This window comes from Podarcis bocagei, assembly GCF_964188305.1.
Source record: "Podarcis bocagei genome assembly, chromosome: 5".
In the NCBI taxonomy this organism is placed as follows: Eukaryota; Metazoa; Chordata; class Lepidosauria; order Squamata; family Lacertidae; genus Podarcis; species Podarcis bocagei.
In genome coordinates this window covers 93,539,515-93,562,257 of record NC_138129.1, presented here as the reverse complement: position 1 = coordinate 93,562,257, position 22,743 = coordinate 93,539,515, and the positions used below count along the sequence as shown (strand labels likewise).

Below are 22,743 nucleotides of genomic sequence, written 5' to 3'. Positions count from 1 at the left end.
TGGCTAAGTGATGCTTAAAGGAGATACTGGGGTTCACATATCTCAGAAACCTCTGACCTTGAAACCCTATTGAGGTATGCAATTACATGCAACTAACGGCACATGATAGCTCAGTCGGTAGAGCACGGGACTCTTAATCTCAGGGCTGGGGGTTCAAGCCCCATGTTGAGCTAAAAAAAATCAGCACCGCTGGGGGTTGGACGAGATGAATCTAGTGGTCACTTCCAACTCTGCAATTTTATGATTCTGTGATGCAGAATGGGGGCTGCACACATTTGCCATGCCCTCCACGATCAAGTCCTCACCCCAATGCTATCTGTAGGTTTGGGAGGATGTCTAGAAGAGGGAAGCCTACCCAAATGCATTGGTTGGCCCTATGAGCTGAAACCCTGAGCACTCAGCAACCTGCCCCGATACAGACTTCCTCCCAACCGCATGGATTGCCACAGGGACATGACAGCTTGAGGAGGAGGAGGAGCTTGGGTAGCCCGGTTCTCAATTGAGTGTGCTGCTCACTAATCCCAGATGAGGTTACTTAGAGGTGAGGGCAAGGCACATTGTAATCTGTGTTATTATTACTTGTTTATTCCGGAACTAAGTCCCTGGATTAAACAGGTTTTCAAGGGCTCACTTGAGATGACCTAGGCTCACGGTGGCCAAGATGATGGAACGTGGCAATAGAAGGATCTTAAGCCCATGGAATGTTCAAAATTCTCAGGTATGGATCTGTGTTGGAAACTGAGATATGAAAGCTAGGAGCTAAATGGCACCTTAAACCTTGGTTATTATGGGCACAACAAGGGAATGTCTAGGCGCTTTCTTTTTTAAAAACAAGAATAGAAAGCTGGAAATGAATGAACCGCAGCTAAAGTATTATGTTCTTTTTTCGCATGGTCTAGTCCTTCCCCACTAATATTCTTGAGAGGGTCTCTTCTCCAGTCTTCAGAGAGTAGCTGGAAGTGGAGAGGCAGAAAAAGGTCCTCCTTTCCTTCCACTCTGCAGTTTTTATCTGAAATCTTAGGCGCAGTACTGCGCCCAGAGCTCAGAAACTGCTTGCGCTAATGAAATTCCGTGTCGCAAAACGCGCCTAGAACAATGGGAGTTTCGAACACTGGTATGGATAGGAAAGGATTTGCATTTTCACCCAACAGGCAGTGGATTGAGACACTGGCCCACCTTTGCTTTTCAAAAAGGCTGTCGAAGAAAGCCAGTTGTTGGGTAGGGGTTTAGATTTCCCAGGACTGCTGAATTTCATCCTCATTAGGGAGTTCCATGCAGCAGTCCTCAAGAAACGTGCTTTATAATCATATTCAACAAATCATTTCAGCAATCACAGACTGAGGTTTAAGTGAATTTCAGGCATGTACTCAAATGTTTTGCTAGTGTCCCACCTTTCAAATTCCATGCTCATTTTTGTACTTTCACCTTCAGCTTAAGCAACGAACTGATGTATAATAATAATATTTTTATTAAAAGAACAAATCATGCAAATACAGGGGAAAATAATTAGATGGTTTTTTGTTTTGCTTTTTGCTAATGAAGCTTTTCACATCACTTTGAATATAGTAAAAAGGTTTAAGGAGTGAGGAAGCAGGGAGGATGTTTTTTTCAAGGCCGTAGTCTGACAAAAAACAAAATTGAACCGAGGGTCATGCCCTGTTGAAATGAACTGGAGCTGCGCAGGAAATTCTGTGGTGCAACTCCCCTTCATGTCCGTGGGACTTGCCCTGGAGAATCTCCCAGAGGATTGGGCCCTAAAATAAAAGCTCCTTCAAATAATGCAAAACAGAGAATGGAAAAGAAAAATAATTTCTGGCTTTCAAAGTTAGTAAACATAAAGTATTAGGTGTACCTATTATGCTCACTATTCCAACCATTTTTAAAAGTTTTACAAAATGAATTACTGTCACTTTTTAAAAAAACATTGTGTAACAGGAAATGAATGTGCACAACTCTACACTTTTCTAGCATTCTTGAACTAATTCACAAATGCATGGAAATAATAATAATAAAAAAATGGAAACAAAGGAAGGGTGAATGTAGGTAGTTTGGTGTTAAAAACTATACAGGTATGAAGAGCTTGTTTGCCACAGTAAAGACAGGATGGGGGGGCCTGTCCTTTGATGCGTGCTATGAGGGTAACTTTTTATTTTATTTTTATTATAAACACTATTAAATTCAGACTGCTTTTTTGGTTTTTTTCCCTTTATCTGAATATACAAGAACATTCATTATCAAATGTTCATTATCATCAATACTACAAAGAACGAGACACAAATCGCAAGAAACAATGGAAAATGTTAATAAAGCTGAAAGATTTGAATTTTTTAATTTTTTTAAAATTTTTAAGTTTTTTTTTAGTTTCTGCAGTTTTTAATTTTTTTTGTTTTTGGTATCGAAGTCGGGGTTTTCTGGGCAGAAAATAATGAAGCAAAAGTGTATGAGAAAAAGGCAGCTCACAGGTAATCAAAATAACCAATATTAATAATAATCACTATAATAATAAAAATAAAAATAGTAAATCTGGATATGCAGAGAACCACTACCAGTGTACGTACCATTAAGGAGTTAGTACCGTATACCATGACAGACCAGAAGGAGGAAGATATGTTGTTACAGGCAGATAAATGCAGATCCATTTATCTCCCCTGTCTCTACTGCCACACAAGTGAAATGATAAAATTCAGATCCTTGTCCAGTACGAGGTTAAAGTAGTGAATGTTACTGCACAAGACTATCCACCTACACATTTAAATGGGGCTTGAATAAGATTTGCTTTCCAGTGAATTATGCCTCTTGTTCACACATTACAGCCGATGATACAATGGTCCACATGAACATTGCAAGGAGAGATACGGAGTAAAGAGCATACAAGAAACGCAGTTCATCAAAACTATGCTAATTACATCAGGAAACTGAATACAGGCATTCGCACTTCCTAAGAGGTATCAACCACCTCGGGAGAACAAATTGTAGTGCTCAATTGGCCTTAATCTCAAGTGCGTCCAGCGGGTCAGGGAAATAAGGACTCGATGGAATAATGTTCTGACTCGATAGAAGGAAGCTTCATAGAATGTTCACAAGAAAGGGAAGGGTAGGATTCTAATGCTGACACAGCCTGCAATCCTATGCACACTTACATGGGAGTAAGTCCTATGGAATTCAGTGGGACTTGCACCTGAGGATGCATGCACAGGATTGCACCAGCAAAATCAGCTTCGCCCCTCCTTAGCAGCTACAAAGCACTGAGGTGGGTGGACCAGAGCTCTTTGGAGCATCTCAGACTTGGCTTTTTTCAATTTGCATTGATCAATCTTGGCTATTTGCCACCTCGGTCTTCTTTTCTCAGATGATCACAACATAGACGGAAGCCCCCTAACTTCACACGCACATTCACCATCCCAATTACAAGGGGCAGGGAGACTTGGGAGTGCTAAGGAGCTTTGATCTTCATGGAGTGATCTTGAGTGTGCTGCTCTAGAAAACATCTTAACCACAGCTTCAACCCACCCTCTTGAGAAGAAGTGCCATCGTAAGGCAACAGATGTTGGGCCAGAGGATGCAATTCTTGAGGCTCTCAGTTGCTTCCTACTCCTTTGACTTGCCATTAGCATGCCATGGCCCATAGCTGAGATTGTTTTGTATCACTTCATCCCTCCAGAGGTGTGAAAGAGCACTTGAGACATATTTTCACAGCCTCCATACCATCAAAGGCCCAAAACACTTGCATATTTCAGGCTGTCTGGCATACAATCCACTGGGAAATGCTTGTGAGCAAGCCTCATTGAAATGTCTGTCTGTCTGTCTGTCTGTCTGTCTGTCTGTCTGTCTGTCTCCCTCTCTGCCATCTGGGCCAACTACCTCTTTTTGCTTTGTGGGAGGAGGGCTTTGTCTGAGAACAGGTAATAATTTAAATCCGGCATGCAAATATCTTTTTTCAAAATTTGCTAGCCAAAGAGATATCTGTTTTAAGGGTTTTTGTGGGTCCAATATGCAAGCCAAACTAGTCTGCCTATTTCCTTATTATTTATTTTTCCACTAGGAAAATGGCGAGTCAAACTATAATTCTCTTTTTCAAGATCAAGACATCCGTAACCATTTTAGCAAGGATCCATTCCCAAACCTGTAAGTAAGGTGTGAAGCTACAGAAGCCCAATCCCTGTTTATATGTGCACCAGTAAAATACAATGTGCATCCTAGGACCTTAACATCAGGAGCTGGGCTCTCACTTTCCTCTCCCTCTTAACAGATTTTTTAAAATATATAATTTGAATACTGCTTATAGGCCAAAATGGCCTCTAAGCAGTTAAATGGTAAGATAAGAGTGTATTCAGGGCTGTGGGTATGTTGCGATTTCTGCAGCTTCACTGTGCAAGCCCAAAGTTGGATGCCTTGCTTAGAATGTCGCATCTCGAGAAGTTCAGATGTCGTTTTTTTAAAAAGCAAGATTCTAAACAGCATGGCTGTGCACAAACACTAGGAAGGATGTAGGCAATAGCTGGATAAGGTAAAATGCTGAATGCCTCAGTGCTGTGCATGGCTCCCATCGCTTTGCCCTTATCCAGTTTCCCCTACTTTCCCCTAATTATTGTAAGCTTTCCTACAAAACCCCTAAGCATTTTCCCTGCAAATCTTTAAAATACAAATATTGGAACTGGAATAAATTATGCAAATTGACTTCATTTGCATTGCTTTATTCCAAGCACCAAACGTGAGTTTCCTTGGTGCGAGAGCATGCACAGCCCTAATTTTACAGCTCTAGGGTGGGGGTGCAGAATGGGAAACAGCGGCAGTGACCAATGGCAGGAGACGTGATTGGGGCTTGATACAAGGCACAACGGGATGGTAAGAAGTAGATCTGCCCGCATTCTCCTGGTCATCTTGGTTACATTGTGGCATGTTGTGGACATACCTTTGCAGTACCCGAATTGCATTTATCCAACCTGTAACGGGGAATATCCTGGAAGGCAATTTCATCAAGGGTTCAGGGTCTTAAGAAGAACAGACAATTGTCCTTACATGGAAGAGGAGGAGGAATGGCGCCCAAAAGGCCAGGGGGAAGGGCTTAGGTGGCTCCTGCAAAGAGGTAGTGAGAACATCAGAGAAACAGAAGGAGGTGGATGCCAGATAGGCTGGAGGGAGGTAAAGGCTGACTCCTCAAAAGGAAGAAAAAATATATATCATGAAAATGCACAAATACTTCTAGAGGCTGTTTGTTTCCTTCAGGTTGAAAAAATATTCTGGTGTGAGAGAATGGGCGATGTAAAAAGGAGTAAAAGGAGAGGTGGCTTCTACCCAGAAAAGAAAGGGAAGAGAGTATAAAGTAGTGTCCAGATTGGCTGAAAAAAAGCATCCCAACCGAGAGAAGAGAAGGAGACTCTTGCTGTGTCTGCCGATCAGCTCTGGATCCAGCCTGATGGCGTCAACATTAGGAGAGAAAACCCCTCCCTTCTCGGCCCCCACTTCTGCCAGGTGCAGGGTGGGGCAGCCAGGGATGCCGGATTGCTGGGAGATCAGTTGGAGGTATCAGAGTGAACGCTGCCAGGGCCTTCTGTGGGGGAGGTCACTGACGAAGGAGTTGTAGCATCCTGCCAGCCTCCATTAGCCTAGAAGGAACAGAGAGAGAGCTGTCAGTCACTTTCACAACAAGGGGCTCAAGCCCCCAAAAGCTTTCCCAGCAGGAGCTCCCCTCTCACTAAGGGGATGACGGCTGTTGTTAAGGTCCACAATGCCTACGCTGGGATCAGCCGCATTAGTCGTGGGTGACAGTTGCATAAAGGATGACAGTTACCGTATTTTTTGCTCCATAAGATGCACTTTTTTCCTCTTAAAAACTAAGGGGAAACGTCTGTGCATCTTATGGAGCAAATGTGTGGTCCCTGGAGCTAAATTGCCGAGTGTGGCACGCTCCTGAGCTGCTCTTTGGGGCTGGCAGGGGGGGCTTCCCCTGCCAGCCCCGATAAGCTGTGCAGCGCTCCCTCTAGCTGTTCTGGCTTCTGCCTTAGCGGCGCGAAGCCTCCGCAGCGCAGCGGGGAGCCCTGCGGAGGCTTTGCGCAGCTATCCCTGGCTTTTGCAGAAGGTGCGTCTTATGGTCCGGTGCGTCTAATAGAGCGAAAAATACGGTATTTAAAGGTTGACCCAAGTAAGAATAACTCATTTTCATGGAGCATAAGCTTCCGTTGTTAGTCTACTTTGTCAGATGCTAGAAGTGGAACCGCAAAGCAATATAAGCCCATTAACAAAATGTTGGTTCTCAGTAATGCTCACTTATTTTTGGAGGTAGCACATATTGCACGTGATAGCGTAAGATACATAATAAGAAGTGCTTTTTTTCGAGAAAAATAGGTGCCAGAACTCACCATGGTTACAGTAAGTAGCCCTGAACAGATGCCGGTTTGACACTGCTGTGCTGACTGCCCATGGAGGTGCCAAAATCTACAGCAAGCTGTGTCCCTAGCTTGTTTGGGCGTCTTGCCTGGTTCTGGTGCAGGTCAAATAAATGGGCCCCAGCCTCCCTCATTCTCTTAGATTCCAATGGGTGGCTAGGGAAGCTCAGAAGGGCCCTTGCACTAATGTGCACAACGATAGAGGCCTGGCTGGAAAGCTTAAAGCCTGCTGCTGTTATATGGGAGATGGATTGAAGAAAAGGAAATATGTCTTGGCCCTGCCCCATAGCTTGACCAAATGGGGCTAGGAGCAGCTAGGAGCCTGGTGCTCCTCGACTCAGTTCTTATATACCTGTTCCATGAATGCTAGTTCATAAATTATTGAAATGCAGCCCCCGCCCCCCGGAAATCCAGAGCGAGAGTATCCCCAAGAGAAGGCATGGGGAAGAGCCCAGCATCTCTCTAGAGACTACAGAAGTCCAACCAAATCTCATTGCTAGGCCATGACAAGATGGGAGCAGTAACCTTACTGATTCTCCAGTTCAGGGCCATGGTTGAGCTCACTCAAGAGGGCGTACACACACCTTGAGCGCAGGGTATGCAACAGTTGTTGTTTGTTGCTGATCCAGTTTAAAAAGGAAATAAAGCTCTGGACTTTGCTATCTCAAAATCTGTGCCTCATCTTCATTCCCCATTGTAGTGTACAAGTATATTATTTCAGTGTGTCAAAAAATGGTCCAAAGGATTATGACAGCCATATCTAACCAACCAAGGATGCTAAATCTGTAACACGAGAATTTTCAAATGGTTAAGCAGCCTGCACTATAAGCTAGGGCGCAAATTCACTAGAAAAACTCACTAAAATAGCCATTCATTTCTCTCTCTCACTCACTCACATATACACAGAGGGACTTTCATATTTTGAAATCCATGCTTTCAGTTTTTGTGTTAAAAATATACAATTTTAAGATTTCAAATGCATGTTGCAAATTTCAAATATATCTTCCATTTTGGAGATACACATCAGGCAGGTGTGTCAGGGGTGCCAACTTGAATAAAATATGGGGCGGGGCTTGCAGGTAAGCCCTGCCCCACATAATTGATCAACTTTTGGGGGGCGGCCCCCTCAAATATTTTATTGGGGGGGAGAGACCCCTCGGCCCCCAGGAATTAGCTCCTTTGCTGTCATTTGACAATTCAGCCGCCCCTCCCCAGGACATTTTTGGAACTAGAATATCCTGCCTGCCCTTAAATGGAAATTTCCAAGAGGAACATTTACGTGCTTAAAGGTAGGAAGAGATGAGGTATAAATATAGAATAAAATACATTGACCGGAACTCAAGTTCCTGTTAAAAAAGTAAGGAAACTGTATTTCCAGAATTTTTGTGCAGTATAACGCATACCATATTAGAAACACAGAAATGTGAACCACATGTTCCTAATGAGCTGAATTGTAGAGGACTGGTGGCAAACCAAGGTTGGCATGCAGAGAAGTCGTATATAAGCTGCTCTTATTCTCAAGTCCTCATTCATCCAAACGTCCAACTACAGCAAGAAAAAGTGTTGTGTATGGATCTCTCAGCTTACAAGACTTAGACCTGTTCACATATTAAATGCACAAGACAGTTGGAGAAGATGGTAGCTCATGAAAGTGAGAAGCTAACTGATTTTCTGTGAGTTCTTTCCTCTGGTCTAATGCTACTCATGTGAACACGAGTTATGTGAGCAACTGAAGGTACAAGAGGGCTCACAGTGATAACATAGGTAAAAAGGTAAAGGACCCCTGGACGGTTAAGTCAAGTCAAAGGCGACTCTGGGGTTGCGGCGCTCACCTCGCTTTCAGGCCGAGGGAGCCAGCGTTTGTCTGCAGTTTTCTGGGTCATGCGGCCAGCATGACTAGACCGCTTCTGGTGCAACGGGACACCGCAATGAGTGCCAGAGTGCATGGAAACACTGTTTAACTTCCTGCCACAGCGGTAGCTATTTATCTACTTGCGCTGGCGTGCTTTCGAACTGCTAGGTTGGCAGGAGCTGGGACAGAACAACGGGAGCTCAAACCGTCGCGGGGATTCAAACCGCCGACCTTCTGATCAGCAAACCCAAGAGGCTCAGTGGTTTAGATCACAGCGCCACCCGCGTCCCATGATAACATACCATTGTAGCAGCAGTAGTCATTTTATTACAGTCAATGACCAGAATCAAGACAAAAACATGCTAAGGTTCCGGAAGTTATTCCAAGGTTTGATACTGACCATTTCCCAGCCACACGGCAGTTAAACATACAGCTGAGTTCTTACTGCTTAAAGCAATGGTTTCAAACTGTAGTCTACTGACCACCAGTGGTCCATGATTTTCATCCAGGTGGTCTGTGGATTTGTGATTGAAGACTGGAGACAGCACATCCTTTGCATTAAATGTGGTCAGCTAAGACCCTCAGCAATTCTCAAGTAGTCCGTGGCAATAAAGGTTTGGGAATCACTTGCTGAAAGGAAGCCCATAGTCATTTGATGCTAAAAAGCCAATTTCAGGTAGCTCTGGATGCAAACCAGAAATAAACACCAGTTTAACATCTTTCTTCTTAAAAATCACATTAAATCAACTAGGTGGCCGGAATGTCTGCAAAAATCCGGAGCCCTAGTTTGCTGCCAGCTACATTTAGCACACATTTTAACTTTCAATTTAAAGTTTAGGCAGTTAGTAATTGTAAATCTCAGTTCATAGTCAACCTATTTGCATGCATGGCTGGGCTTACTTCACCTTTCTAAGTTACTTACACACACACACACACACACACACACACACACACACACCACCACCACCAAGCAAAGATTCCTGGGAGATCCAGTCTTTTCGCATTAGGTTTTAATCTACTCATACATCCTAAAGAGGTTGTATTGCATATCCTCCTACTTTGCTACAGACAGGCTTATTGTTTACTGCAGAAGATGCAGCCAGCTCATACACTTCCACGTCCTGACCACTGCAAGAGGCAGCAATTACCACAGATTATCAGCCCGACAGTGACAAGCCGGGTAAAGAGAGACACTGAGCCAACTCTGCCGCCCGGAGACTGGCATATTCAAGTACACTCAGGACATTAATAGCAATTTACGTGCCATCACTGAGGGAAAGCCACAATGGCCCTGTTGGCAGCCTCTTATTTTGAAGCCTGTTATTTGTGGGAGTTACAAGCTATAATCACAACAGAAACTTTCAAAACCCTTATCTTCGGTGACACACCAAATCTATTTCAGAACTGTAATTGCTATGTCACTGGAGAGTTTGCTGCTTAATGCACTCAAATGACATTTAGTGTTTGCCGGGTCATTATAGGGAACGGAAAATGTAAGGGGGGGGGGAGTGGGGAGGGCTCCTATTGTGTACTCAACTTATTTTTAGAAGGGGCTTTATTGCAGACACCCAATTAAACGAGATAGAGAAAGAGATAATCTTTATACAACACAGAGATCCTTACTATTTGAATCTTACTCTCCCATTCTCAGCCCAGAAATATTCTGGAACCCAGTACACCCCCCACTTCACTCATACTTGACAATATGATTTATTTCCAAAGCAAGAAAAGGACCCCACCCTCTGCAAATTGTAGCAGTGTCTCCAGGATTCCATCCAAAAGCTTCCTTCCTAATACAGTGGTACCTCGGGTTACAGACGCTTCGGGTTACAGACTCCGCTAACCAGGAAATGGTTGCTCCAGGTTAAGAATGTTGCCCCAGGATAAGAACAGAAATCGCGCGCTAGCGGCGCAGTGGCAGCAGGAGGCCCCATTAGCGAAAGCATGCCTCAGGTTAAGAACCGTTTCAGGTTAAGAACGGGCCTCTGGAACGAATTAAGTTCTTAACCCGAGGTACCACTGTACAGAATAGCCCTGAAGCCTTAAAAGGAGAGCTAGACTAAAACAGAGAGGTTCTAGGATTTCTTATGGCTGCAGCTGCACATCATGAAATATGGATCCCAGAGCTTGAGTCCTCTACTCAAGAGCAATTCCAAAAATCTGTTGCGTTTTTTGGAAAGGCAGGCCCACAAGTGTGGCAACTTTGTAATGTGGGAATGGCTGTGAAATACAACTCATGTGCATATGCTGAAAAGCAGATGGGAGATTTATGATGGGACAAAAAAGCCCAAACCACACTGCTGCAATAATTTCCCACGTTAACAGTGCAGTACCTGATTTGGAGCGCTTGAAAATACAAAGAGATTTATATCCACAAAGGACACAACAATACCAAAGCAGTCCCCAAACTAGAAGTGCATAGGCAGGTTCCTGCTCAACAACCTGCTACAAGACCGTGATCCCAACAGCCGGGTGCTAATTTGCTTTGTCTTGGCTCCTGCCCTTGTGCTTCCCTAGATATCCTGGTCCAAGGAGTGAGGATGTTTTGTCAGCTTAAGGGCCTCATTCCCTTATGGTCAATCTTCTAGGGGGCTGCAAGCCAGTGGCAGATGCAGTCAAAACAAAAGGTGGTGTGGCCAAAGAGGGCATGCCCAAAGCTGGCAGCGTGGCGGGCAAATGCTCTCTCTCATACACACATACCTGCACCATACAGTGCCCACTTTGTGCTTGTGCCCACATATGCATATGATTGCTGTCTCTGTTTGGCCAAGGCACATTCTGACCCCCTCCTTCTGTAATCCTCATAGAACTCTAGCCCAATGGTTGCCATTAATTTGACTCTGAATTGATTTTAGAATGAATTGGTTGTAGAATGTATTTTAATTAATTGATTGTGATTTTATGTAAACTGTGTTATTTTTACTGTTGTTAGCCGCTCTGAGCCCGGCTTTGGCTGGGATTTAAATAAAATTATTATTATTATTATTATTATTATTATTATTATTATTATTATTATTATTATTATTACAGTGGTACCTCGCAAGACGAATGCCTCGCAAGACAAAAAACTCGCTAGACGAAATGGTTTTTTGTTTTTTGAGCTGCTTTGCAAGACGATTTTCCCTATGGGCTTGCTTCGGAAGATGGAAACGTCTTGCAAGTTTGTTTCCTTTTTCTTAACACCGTTAATACAGTTGCGACTTGACTTCGAGGAGCAACTCATAGAACGCGGTGTGGTAGCCTTTTTTGAGGTTTTTAAAGACTTTGGTGATTTTTGAAGCTTTTCCAAAACTTTCCCGACACCGTGTTTCGCAAGACGAAAAAAATCGCAAGACGACAAAACTCGCGGAACGAATTAATTTCGTCTTGCGAGGCACCACTGTGTTGTTGTTGTTGTTATTATTATTATTATTATGTTGCATGTGGCTTCTGCTCAGAGCCACCCTTAACTAGGGCAACTGCCCTGGGATGCTTCACTTGGGAGGGTCCCGTGACTGAACATGGTGCCAAAAGCAGTGGCCACAGGCAGCAACCAACAGGTGGACAATGGCTGAGAGGCAGCCACAAGTTCATCCAAAAGACCTGAAGGGAGAACGGGGCAGACCTGCGCTCAAAAGGCAGCTGTTGATGCAGCAGAGGAGCCTTGCGGAAGTTGTGTCGGAGGCTTTGCAGGGCCTTGGAGGTTGTGTCGAGATTTTTGTGGGTGCCTGGGCACCCAGGGCTCTCTACAGTTGGCACCAGTGCCCCACAAACCTCTCCTTGCTCTCTGCTTGGAGCAACCAAGAGGTTCCTGCTGCTTGGCTCCGCAAAGGTAAACAGTAGCAACAGAGCTGCCAATTCCTAGAGTGGAAGGGAAGGCTGGCGGGAGAGGCGTTTCTGTTTCTCCCACTTCCTAGCTCTGCCTCTGTAACTGGAGAAGAGAAATGGAAGTGAAATCAGAAGTCAGGGAGTCCAGGCTAAGGAGCACAGAACCACCTGCGCTTTTATGAAACAGCAACAGTTTGAGAAGTGTTGGGGCAACTTCACACGCGCCCTAGTCCTTGGATGAAAAACAGGTCATATAGTTGGTAGTTCTACCCACTATGCATCTGGTTCATGATATTTTATAGGTGATTTCATTAGATTTTATGATATCAGGATTTCCTCACAATTAATATCAATCATGGACAATCACAAGAAATCACGTGGAAGTACTTCACAAATGTGATGCATTAAAATGCAGAGGTGAAATCTTTTTTTTTTCCTTTCTAGAAACCACAGAGCATGAAATTTATGTCTCGCCAAACTAATGAAACACTTGTGGTTTAATGGTGAATTCTGGATATAATGGAGATGTAAAAGATTTGGATTATTATAAAAGGCGCAGGAGTAAACGACTAACAATAGGACCCACAAAGGGGAGGAGGGAAGTCCAGGAAATTCTTTGGAATCTCGGTTTTATGATTTATGTTGTATATGTGAGTGTAAAGCGTTAATTTGAAAAATCAAATAAATTTAAAGGTTCCCCCCCCACAAGAAACGTGTTTTTCTTTACAATATCACTGCAATAGAGAATAAAGGGAGAAACTGGTGTTCCTCCGTAACTTGTAATATTTTTTTATACCTATTTTTCTGTTTGTTCTGCATCTTATATCCTCAATACCGGATTCATAGAGTCATAGGATTGTAGAGTTGGAAGGGATCCTGAGGGTCATCTAATCCAACCCCCTACAATGAAGGGATCTCAATCATCCCTGACAGGTGGCCATCCAATCTCTGCTTAAAAACCTGCAGAATCCACCACCTTCCGATAGAGCCTGTTCCATTGTCTTCTTTGTGATGTTTCGTCAGAATCTCCTTTATTGTCACTTGAATCTATTGCTTCAGACTCTACTCTCCGGAGCCTTGACCCTAATAATCAGATATAGGTAGGTAGCCACGTTGGTCTGCTGTAGTAGAAACAAAATTAAAAAATTATTTCCAGTAGCACCTTAGAGACCAACTAAGTTTGTTATTGGTATGAGCTTGCGTGTGCATGCACATTTCTTCAGATATTTGAAGAAGTGTGCATGCACACGAAAACTCATCCCAATAACAAACTTAGTTGGTCTCTAAGGTGCTACTGGAAGGACTTTTAAAATTTTGTTCCTAAAAATCAGATCAGTGCAAAAAGTGGTCCCTGTAAGGGACCAAATATACTCAAAGGGGTCCTTTTGGCAGGTGTATCTTATTTATTCAGAGATCTTATTTCTCCAGACTTTATTTATTTAAAGTAGGGGATAATGTTATTGTCAGGGCTGCCACTCAGTCCCAGCTCACATAGGACCACGTTAGCCAGCGTTCAGGTTAAAAGAGTCTTTATTGGATTACAGCTTCCATTTCCAAACTGCAATATGCAGCCCTACTTCTTCTAGGTCAGACCGGCGAAGACCCGTCTGAGTCTCCGCCTCTAGCACACCAGCTTAATACCCTAGCCTTGCTCCACCTCCTGCGCCTTTCCCTCCGTCTCTGGGTCCTTCTGCCCCCCGGGGTCTCCTTTTTCCTACTCTCTTCTGACGCGGACCCCCCTGACCCTTCCGCCTCCTTGCGGCGGGCTTTGGGACCTGGTTCACTCTCTGGGCTGCTTACTGCGCCAGCTTCCGCTACATTTGAACTTGGCGCGCGCGCCCAACTCTCAACCTTCCTCTTGATCGTTTCGTCGCTCCCCGAGGTGGGCGTGACTACTCCTGACTCATGCCCTCCCTCCTTCTGAAAGCCTCCGGAACCCGATATCTGGTCCCCTTTCTCCCCGCTGCTCCCGGCTGGGTACGTGGGTCCCGATCTCCAACTGCTGCTCTCTGATTCCTCTCTGGACCCTTCTTCCTGGGGTGTCCCCCTGCTTTCCCCCCTTGCTCTGACCGCTGGCGCTCCCTTCTGGGAATCCTCGGACTCACTGGATAAGCTCGGCGATCTCGGTTCGTCATCCCCACTCATCTTTCCTTCGTATTCCTCCCCCTCGCTCTCTGTCTCCTCCCTTCTCTGCGTCTCTGCTTCTGAACCCCTGACAGTTATGAACGTGGAAGCAGGTAAATTACCTACTGCTGCAATTTCCTCAGCTTGATCTGGCTTTAGAATTGTTTACCCCCCAAAAAAAAACAAAGAGGAAGGAAGGAAGGAAGGAAGGAAGGAAGGAAGGAAGGGAGGGAGGGAGGGAGGGAGGGAGGGAGGCTTATGTAAAAACATAGCACGCTGTTTCATTTATTTCCCTCATTCCTGCATACTAGTTTCAGGGACATGGTAGAAGCATCCAGTTTGTCTGCAACCACAGAGGATGAGAGTTAGGCTAGGAGGGTGTCACACTGAGGAAGAGGTAAATGATTCATGGTAAGGAACAATAGTCTTCTTGCATCAATATGCCTCTAGAGGTGCATGTTTGAGACTTCCTGGAAGGGGCATGTGACATGATCTTTAGAAACACTGAGAGACGGGTTGAGCTGACTAACAACAACCATTTATTTCTTATATCCTGCCCATCAAACAGCAGCAGCAGCAATTTATTTCTTCTACCCCCATCTGACTGGGTTCCCCCAGCCACACACATGTGACTTGCATGCCTCTTGGGAACATGGGGCACATGATGCGTTGTACAGATAGGCTGATAGGCTGCACAGGGGAGAGTTCAGTGACCAGCACACCAATGTTGCAAGCTCCTGGAGGCCACATTTAGTTTGTTGGGCAGAATATTATGTCCACTACCATTAGGGTAGTATGGTCAGAAATGCTACTTTTTGCATGCACAAGACCAGCTAACAGGGATGAGGAAGGTGCTGTTGGGAGGAAGGGTTCAGTTTTGGCTAGGCACTAGGGGACATTTGGGGAAAGCTGATTCTGTACAAGAGAGGTGGCTGGTGCCTCATAGCAGTATTTAAACTGATATCTGGGGGAAGCCAGTGAGAGCTGGCTCTTATTAAAAATGGGTCATCTGCATGGGATGGATGGAGGCAATGAAGGGGATCCAGGGATGATGAAGGCAAACATTCCTGTTTGTCTTAAAAGGAAAAAAATCTGGACTTTGCAATCATTTATTCTGAGCACTAACAAAATGCTTAAGGGGGGGGGGGCAGCATGCTTACTGTATCTGTGTGGCACCTAGAGCTTGACCCATGTTTCCTCACTAAAGATGGGGATGTAAACAAGCAGTTGAGAGGCGGCTACTTGTGACCAATTCGGAGGATTGATCTAGACATGGGTTTGGGTTAGCCCATTGAAGGGTGCGCACACACAGGGTTTGCATGTCTAATCTCCCTGATTTGAGTATGTGCGCCATTTCTAGTGTAAATGTGCCAAGTCATTTAAATATGGGATAGGACAGAATGTGACAGCAAGCATATAGAAGAACAGACCGTTATTTCAAGAGAACAAAGATCTGAAGGAGAAAATGCACATGCAAAATGCATTTGAGGGGTGGTGGTAGGATATAATAACTTGTATTTGCAAGCAGATGCCAGAAGCCTCCAAGTCAAGAATGAAGAACATAGGGATATAGTGGGCCTGTAAAAACATAGGGATATAGTGGGCCTGGAATCGAATTTGCACCTCCAGTGACACAGCATGGCTCCTGACAGTCCTGCTTCTTTCTGTGTGTCATGTTCCTTCTAGGGGTTAATCTCCTGCAATGGGATCTTTCTCCTCTTTAGGGGCACCCCACCCATGTTGCTGTTCCAAGACGGTCCACTCTTCTCCATTGAGAAAGTCCTCATCTTTCCCGGATAGCTCAAAGTTGGAAGAGGTGGGCCTCATGTTGCTGTACCTTCTGTTCCAGCAAGGCAACCGGCTTGCACTTACTGCAGGTGTAGTTTTGCACATTCTTAGGCAGAAAGACAGACATGGTGTTGCAGGTCACTACAGCTGCTCCCTCGCCATCCATGTCTCTTGGTCCTACAAACACTGTGAAGTAGCATTCCAGGCCTCGCTTGGCAAATGTCCCTGTTTACAAGTCCTGGTCGTCACAAGCTCCCAGAGGCTGCAAACAGCTTAACAGAGCTACTAGCTGCTAACTCCTCCCCCAATTCAATTCCATTTCAGCTTCTATTCTTAAATATAGAAAAGGGCAGGGCAGGAAAGGACCATATCATTGCAAGGAACCTCTCAGGTTACCAAGGAGAGCATCTACTATGATTGATGCCTTCTCCGTGTCCTCTTGGAAACCCAGAAGCAATAAGATTCCACAGCTTACCTTGGCAACTCATCCTCCTGCTACCCACTGCTCAGGTTAGGTTACATTTATTCAACGCAAAAGCATATTCATGTAGTTTAAACTCAGTGCTTCTTATGGTATGATAATACATTGTTCTCCCTCTTCTGCAAGCCATTCCTTTCAAGAGAGGCCTTTCTCCCCTCTTCCAAAATAACTGGCCTGAAGATAAAGGAAACTGCACCATGTCCCTTCTGGTATTAGTGCTGATTCCCATTCTGCAGCTTCCCTTTATTAATGACTACCAAATTAGCTTCAGTTCTGCACCTGAATCCATGCTGGCTTTCATCTCCTCTCGCATGCCCTTTCCCTAGCTCTTTTCTTCAGCAGAGCATCCCCTGGTGATTTGGTTTAGCCTAGAAAACTACTGTGTTCAGCTATATATTCAGTTGTAGTGAGCTGGGCTTCTCCTTGGGGGGTGGGGGCAGGGTTAATTTGTACAGAAGTATCATATCTTATCATGATCAGTCTCCGATTCATTTATTCCTCAGTATTAAAGAGCCAGAATAGAAATGAATTCGGCTAACAGAGATTAATGTGGAACGATAGGCTCTTTCATGTGGCATTTTCAAGCCCGGTTTTTGCAATGGGTTTATATAATCAGACATAATTGTCTGCACATGTTCAGTTGCATTTACTTCAGAATGCTTCACTGTCCTTGCCTGGTGACGTCAGGGCTCGGTGCAAACGTGGGCGCTTGGATGCCTGTGCTAAATTCAGAAGAAGTCAGCTCAGAATTCCAACAACAAAGTCACACGCCATGCTTTATAACATTTCTGCCCCTCCACCATGCCCACCAATGGCTTCAAGGGAGCACCCTCCTTCCTCCTAATGATGAGAAGCCTGCCAATAATCCAAGTTTCTTCTTACGGCTTTGGAAAAAGGACACATAAATATTGAAAAGATGCTGAAGCAATATAGTCGTTGGACTATATAGCTCAGAGGGTAGTAAGGATTTAGCCCTTCTGTTATATTACCCCCTTGGGTTTCTAGAGCGCATGTATACATTTAGCAGAACAAAGTAACAGAATTATGGATTGTATCACTTTAGAATGCAGGAAAATACATATTTTTGAACGCTTCCATGCCTGCAGTAAACTAACATACCAGGCAAAGTTATTCTCTGTGATTTACTCCATGAAGGGCTTTGAAAGTATACAGGAGAACATTAAAAATGGGACCTTTCACGTGTCTGAAGTGATACAGATCAGAATTCTACCGCCCTAGGTCAAACTGGAAATGGCAGGCACAGCCATATTTGATGTCCTCAAAGGGGCATTTAATTTTAATGTCAAATAAAAAACAATAAGCCCTCATTCACCTTACAATCTGTCACATCAGGTTCCCCCTAATGTTGTAATTAGGTTGGAAGAACATCTTACAAAAGTGGGAGAGACTACAGTCCCCCTCAACTGTGTGGCTTTTTATATTAAATTAGTTCCTCCACCCCTCACTTTATATACGAATCAGACAGAAAGGTGAACAACACACGTGACTGTTCTCAGCTAACTTGGCGACTGCCCCATCCTGCACAATGTACATTGGCTTGGAGTTGCTCTGTCTGGCACGTGATTCCTCTAACACACACCCCCAGAGAAAAAAACATCATGCACTCCCATATAACCCAACCTGCCAACCCATGAGCTTCAACTTACTTTGGGTATCTAAGCAATCGCCTTTTAACGCCTCAAATTTTGTACTTGAACAAAAAGGATGAGAGAGAGAAAGAGAGGGGGGGGTCTTGGCAAGCCGTTTTAAGACTTTCCCATCCATCACATCCTATCCTTGGCACTTCCTTTCATTTCAACTTGACATGAGCTCATGGAGAATGCCTAGCAGGTCCAACGGCAGCATGCTGTACGATTCCCCACTGAGAAAAGACTTGCTTTGCCTAGCACTGTTGTGAGCAATGCAGACAGTAGAAATCCTGAAGGTTATCGAAAGTGGGTGGGAGAGAAGCCTCTAAACCTTGTACTGCCCTTTGCCACCACCCTCAACGGGCGCTCCTCGCGTCGGAGGCACGCATGCAGTGGAAAGTCAAAACATCAGGACCATGCTTCACCCTCCCAGTATTTTCAGGTTACTCCTCGAGCGCAACTCTTCCCCTGACCTCTAAAGGGGCAAAGAGAAGCCCCCGACACAGTGTACGGCAGCCTCCTTTTCCAGGCTCCCCTCTTCTCCCAGCTTGCTGTCACCGCCACTGAGATGGCGGATGATTGATCTGAGAAATGAAGTTGGATTGCTGTCCCGAATCTACACTCGGTTCTCCTTGTGTCTGTCTGATCGATTTCACTCTGTACGACACAGCTTGTCGCTATGAATTTTCATGCTAGTGAGGAGCCGCCAGCGCAACCCAGAACAAGTAGAAGATGTTCCTCTCCTCTCCACCCCCTCTCTCCACCCCTCCCCTCGGTTTTTCTTACTCTAATTTTTGTATTAGCATCATCGTCGTTGTTGTCATTATCATCAATCTGTTAATAGTCCATTTTTGGCTTTTAGAATGGGAGAGGGCCCACCCACTATTTTAGATGGTACGTTCAGCTGCAATGGACTCCAGCCCTTGGCCTTCTTGTTGGAGATGTCTGGGTCCCCTCCTGCCACTGTACTAGGTGTCACCTGTTTAGCAGCTCTCTCAGCAGAACGCAAGTGGCCGCAGGTGCCATGTGAATATTGATTGCGTCTGACAGTCCTAGACGCCAGCTGCCTGCACAAGGCCTGCCCCATCGCCACTTTTTTCGCAGAGAGAACTCTGCCGTTGGCACGACCGATACAGAAGCAATAAACTAGGTGACCGTAAAGCTAAGACAAGTCCTACTAAGTGGCATTCTGAGCCCTATGGCTTTGAAATAATTGGGAAAGAGAACCAACAAGAAAGGGGGAAAAAAGAAAAAAGAAAAAAGGAAGCCTATTTTTCTTACACTGATGCCCTGCGGACTATACATCTGACTCGCTGCGAGTCCGTCACTGTATCCTCCTGTCTGGCTGATAACATGGCGAAGGGTATCCACCTAAACAGACCAACAACAACAAAGAGAGAATTAGGAACACAGATATTAAAAGGCAAGACTAATTTTGGGGGTGACTAAAATAGGATGATATGACTATAATCAAGATTTCCCAGTGTTCACTCCAAGCAGCAATAAGTGAAGATGCCTCCCTCCCTCCAAACATCCCACTATAATCCCTGATAGCAACAGTGGCAGCGGCAGCAGCAGCCCATGCTGGATTCTGAGTAGTGCAGCAAATGGTGGGGAGAAAAATATACAAGGAGGCAAGTTGGTTGGAGGTCCTTGGTTGAGTTAGCAATTCCTATATGGGGGTAAGAAATCTACTCCGTCCAAATCTGTCACCCCTGCTATCCACACCAGTTATTCAACCCAAGGTTTCTCAGTGCCACTTGCAACTGAAGAGAGTTGACTTAATACAAATGAGCGTTACGAGGGTTCACGCCATGCCTCTTGAGACCATTCATCCTTCTTGACCGTGCGAGGCCGCCTGCCATCTAGCATGCCTTCTTTTCTGCATTCAGGGTAGCAATGCAACCTAGCTTTGCTTTTAATGCACCTTGACATGAGATGGAAATGTTTGAGTGGTTGGCACCATTATCTAAGGGTAAAAGGAGACTCCCGAAGGGGTAAGCAAATACCTAAGAAGCTGTTGCAACCATTGCATCAGGAAGAAGTGGCTTACACCCCAGTGATTATTTCCTGCACTCTTCCCTGTCAAACTGGCTTCTAGGATAGGATGGCTAAATGAAGTCTGACACTGAAATGGGGGAAAGGGAAACTTCTGTAGTTCAGCACCACTCTCTTGTCATTAAACCAAGCAGAATATGACAATATGGACATCTTGAAAAATAAGCCCGAGGTACAAATATCTGGTCATTTCTCCTAGAAAATCCACTAAGCAAGTTGCATCTTGCGTAATACTCTTTCCGTTCAAATACTGATTTCTTCTTACTGTAACTAGGAAGCCAGAGCCAAATGCATTCACAAAGCGTGGGCAACATCCCCAAAGACAATTTTTGGTAATAAATAAATAAAATTGTTTGGTTTGGGGTTTTTGTTTTGACTGGTTTAGGTTGGTTACGGAGTTTCGATTCCTCTCTTGGGACAGGAATGGGGAACGCCAATAGGATCAAAGGCTCTTCATTCTGATATTGATGCATTCACTGGCAGTACATCCGATGGATCCCTACCTGTGACTGCACGTTGGCTCCAACCTGGGCCCCTTGGTAAGAATCCCCATTGAGTGACTGCACGCTCATGAATAAATCTCCAGAGTTTGACATGTTAAAAGAACTGGAAGAACCTGGAAAGGAAAGAGTGAGGCACCTGAATCATAGAAAGGAAGAGGATCAACCACACGCCTGTCAGCCAAGAAGAAGGAAATGACATGCAAAGCAACCCCAAACAGGAGACAAAACAGGTTAGTAGCACGAAGGACAGAGCAAGCAAAAAATAAAAATATATAAAATTAAAAATTAAAAGAGAGAGAGAGAGAGAGAGAGAGAGAGGATGCACTGTAAGAGCTATAAATATCACATCTCAAAAAAGCTCGCCCTCCAACCAACTTCTCAACAGAAATGAGTCCTTCAGAATTCAGTGCTTCCTGATGGAGGGTGCGGCACATAGCTCCTGTTTTGTGGGTGGGAGGTTGCTTTGTTGCTGTGGACAGCACACTAATGTCTTAGCAAGCTTTGATATTTTCAGCTGTGATGCCTGGACAGCAGTCTTATCTTGTTTTTAGAAGATGACTCCCATAAATATAGATGAATAGAAAATGTTTGTGGAGCATGCCATGCTAAGATACCGCCAGTTTCGTGAGGGGTTCCAGTCACAGCCCACAATGAATCTATCTTGGCCAATTTGGCAGGATAGCAAAATGTAGAATAGAAACAAAGGCCAGGGATTTCCGCTAGTCCATCACGCCCCACACATCTAGAGGAGCACATAATGTGCCAACTTTGGGGTGTAGGAAAAATGGGCCACAAGAATGTGGTAAGGCTCTCTTTATCTCCTCCGTGTTGTCTTTGTCTCATGGCAAAATCTGGAACTCGCTAGATCACGTTATCTCAATAATCTCAACCACACACAGGGTTGAAAAGTGTAATTCCAGACGTAACTCCCTTTCAGTTTTCCCCCTATGTCCCCTGCAAAAAAATATACTTTATGACACAGCAACCTAACTGCATGAGATAGACTGGAAGGAAAGGATTATTTTGAAACTCTCGTGCAACTGATGTTAAGAATGAGAAAGCTGAACGTGCAAGGTTTAGTTTTAAGCATGACATTAGGCTTGAAGGGAGAGACTTCAGGGGCCCAGGTCAATTCCACTGCACTTTTGCAATGCTAAGCTGTTCAATATTGGAAGATATATAACTACTATGTCTAGGGTTGGTTGGTTGGTTTGCTTGGTTTTTTGCAACTGCCCAACAGTGAAATACAGATAAAAGCTCTGTGAACCTTTGAACTATACTTTATCTTTGCAAATATTTTGGTTAAACCAGGTGTGGAAAACCTTTGGTCCTCCAGGTGTTGCTAAAACTCCCATCTGTGCCAACAAGCATGGCCAATGGCAAGGGATGACGGGCACTGCAGTTCACCAACATCTGGAAGGCCAGAGGTTTCCAACATCTGTGCTAAACACTTAACAAATGGAGGGAGGGTGTAGTTATCTGAAGAGTACAACCATCAGAAGACAAGGAACAGTCCAACGGTGTGTTCCCCTGCAAACATCTCCCCTGCCCATGAAGTCTTTTTTTGCTCCTATGTAAACACATCTTGAAGGAGAGATTCTAAAATGTCACAATAATTAGCAAGGGATAAGAAGTTCTTCAAAGTCTCCTTTAGCGTATGGTGGAAACATCCCAATTGACTTCATCAGGCTTTGGGAAAAACCCTGTAACTGAAGGATTGCCTCCTTACATACCACCCTGCCTACTCCATAAGATCAGAAGACTTTTCTGCGTTCTACTTAGGATGGAGAAGTGTTTGATGAGAGCAAGAGATAGGGCCTTCTCAGTGACTGCACCAATATCATGAAGCACTTTGTCCTATGAAGCGTAGGTGACCCCCTCTCTGGCTGTTTCCCACTGGTTGGGGAAAACATTTTAATTCCAGAATGCTTTTACCTGCTAAGTATCTGCTGTAAAGGTCATGTTTTGGCTGTGATCTTTACCTCTGTTGTATTTTAATGAATTCTTAATGCTGTGTTTTTATTGCATTTTATGATATTGTGATTCTAAATTGCTGTAAGCTGCTCTGCATGGCGCATAGTCACTAAAAGGGCAA

General features: G+C 44.6%; 1 protein-coding gene and 1 long non-coding RNA gene across 5 annotated transcripts in view; one reads left to right on the top strand and one right to left on the bottom strand.

The window, feature by feature from the left end:
* Positions 1-4,913: 4,913 nt before the first annotated feature.
* The window catches only part of PBX1 (PBX homeobox 1), a 218,994-nt gene continuing 201,164 nt past the window's right edge, over positions 4,914-22,743 (bottom strand). For 3 of the 4 annotated variants that reach the window (XM_081194479.1, XM_081194478.1, XM_081194480.1), the window contains 3 exons: positions 20,649-20,761; positions 19,369-19,458; positions 4,914-5,606 (listed from right to left, as the gene is read on the bottom strand). In XM_081194479.1, the coding sequence (XP_081050605.1) occupies positions 5,514-5,606; positions 19,369-19,458; positions 20,649-20,761 (296 nt within the window). In that variant the 3' untranslated portion in view covers positions 4,914-5,513. The remainder of the gene's footprint in view (positions 5,607-19,368; positions 19,459-20,648; positions 20,762-22,743) is intronic. The other variant, XM_081194481.1, reaches the window with a different exon arrangement.
* Positions 11,256-22,743, top strand: part of LOC308587197 — a 469,648-nt gene continuing 458,160 nt past the window's right edge. Inside the window, exon 1 of the long non-coding RNA XR_014008288.1 lies at positions 11,256-11,619. This is a non-coding gene — a long non-coding RNA (uncharacterized lncRNA). The remainder of the gene's footprint in view (positions 11,620-22,743) is intronic.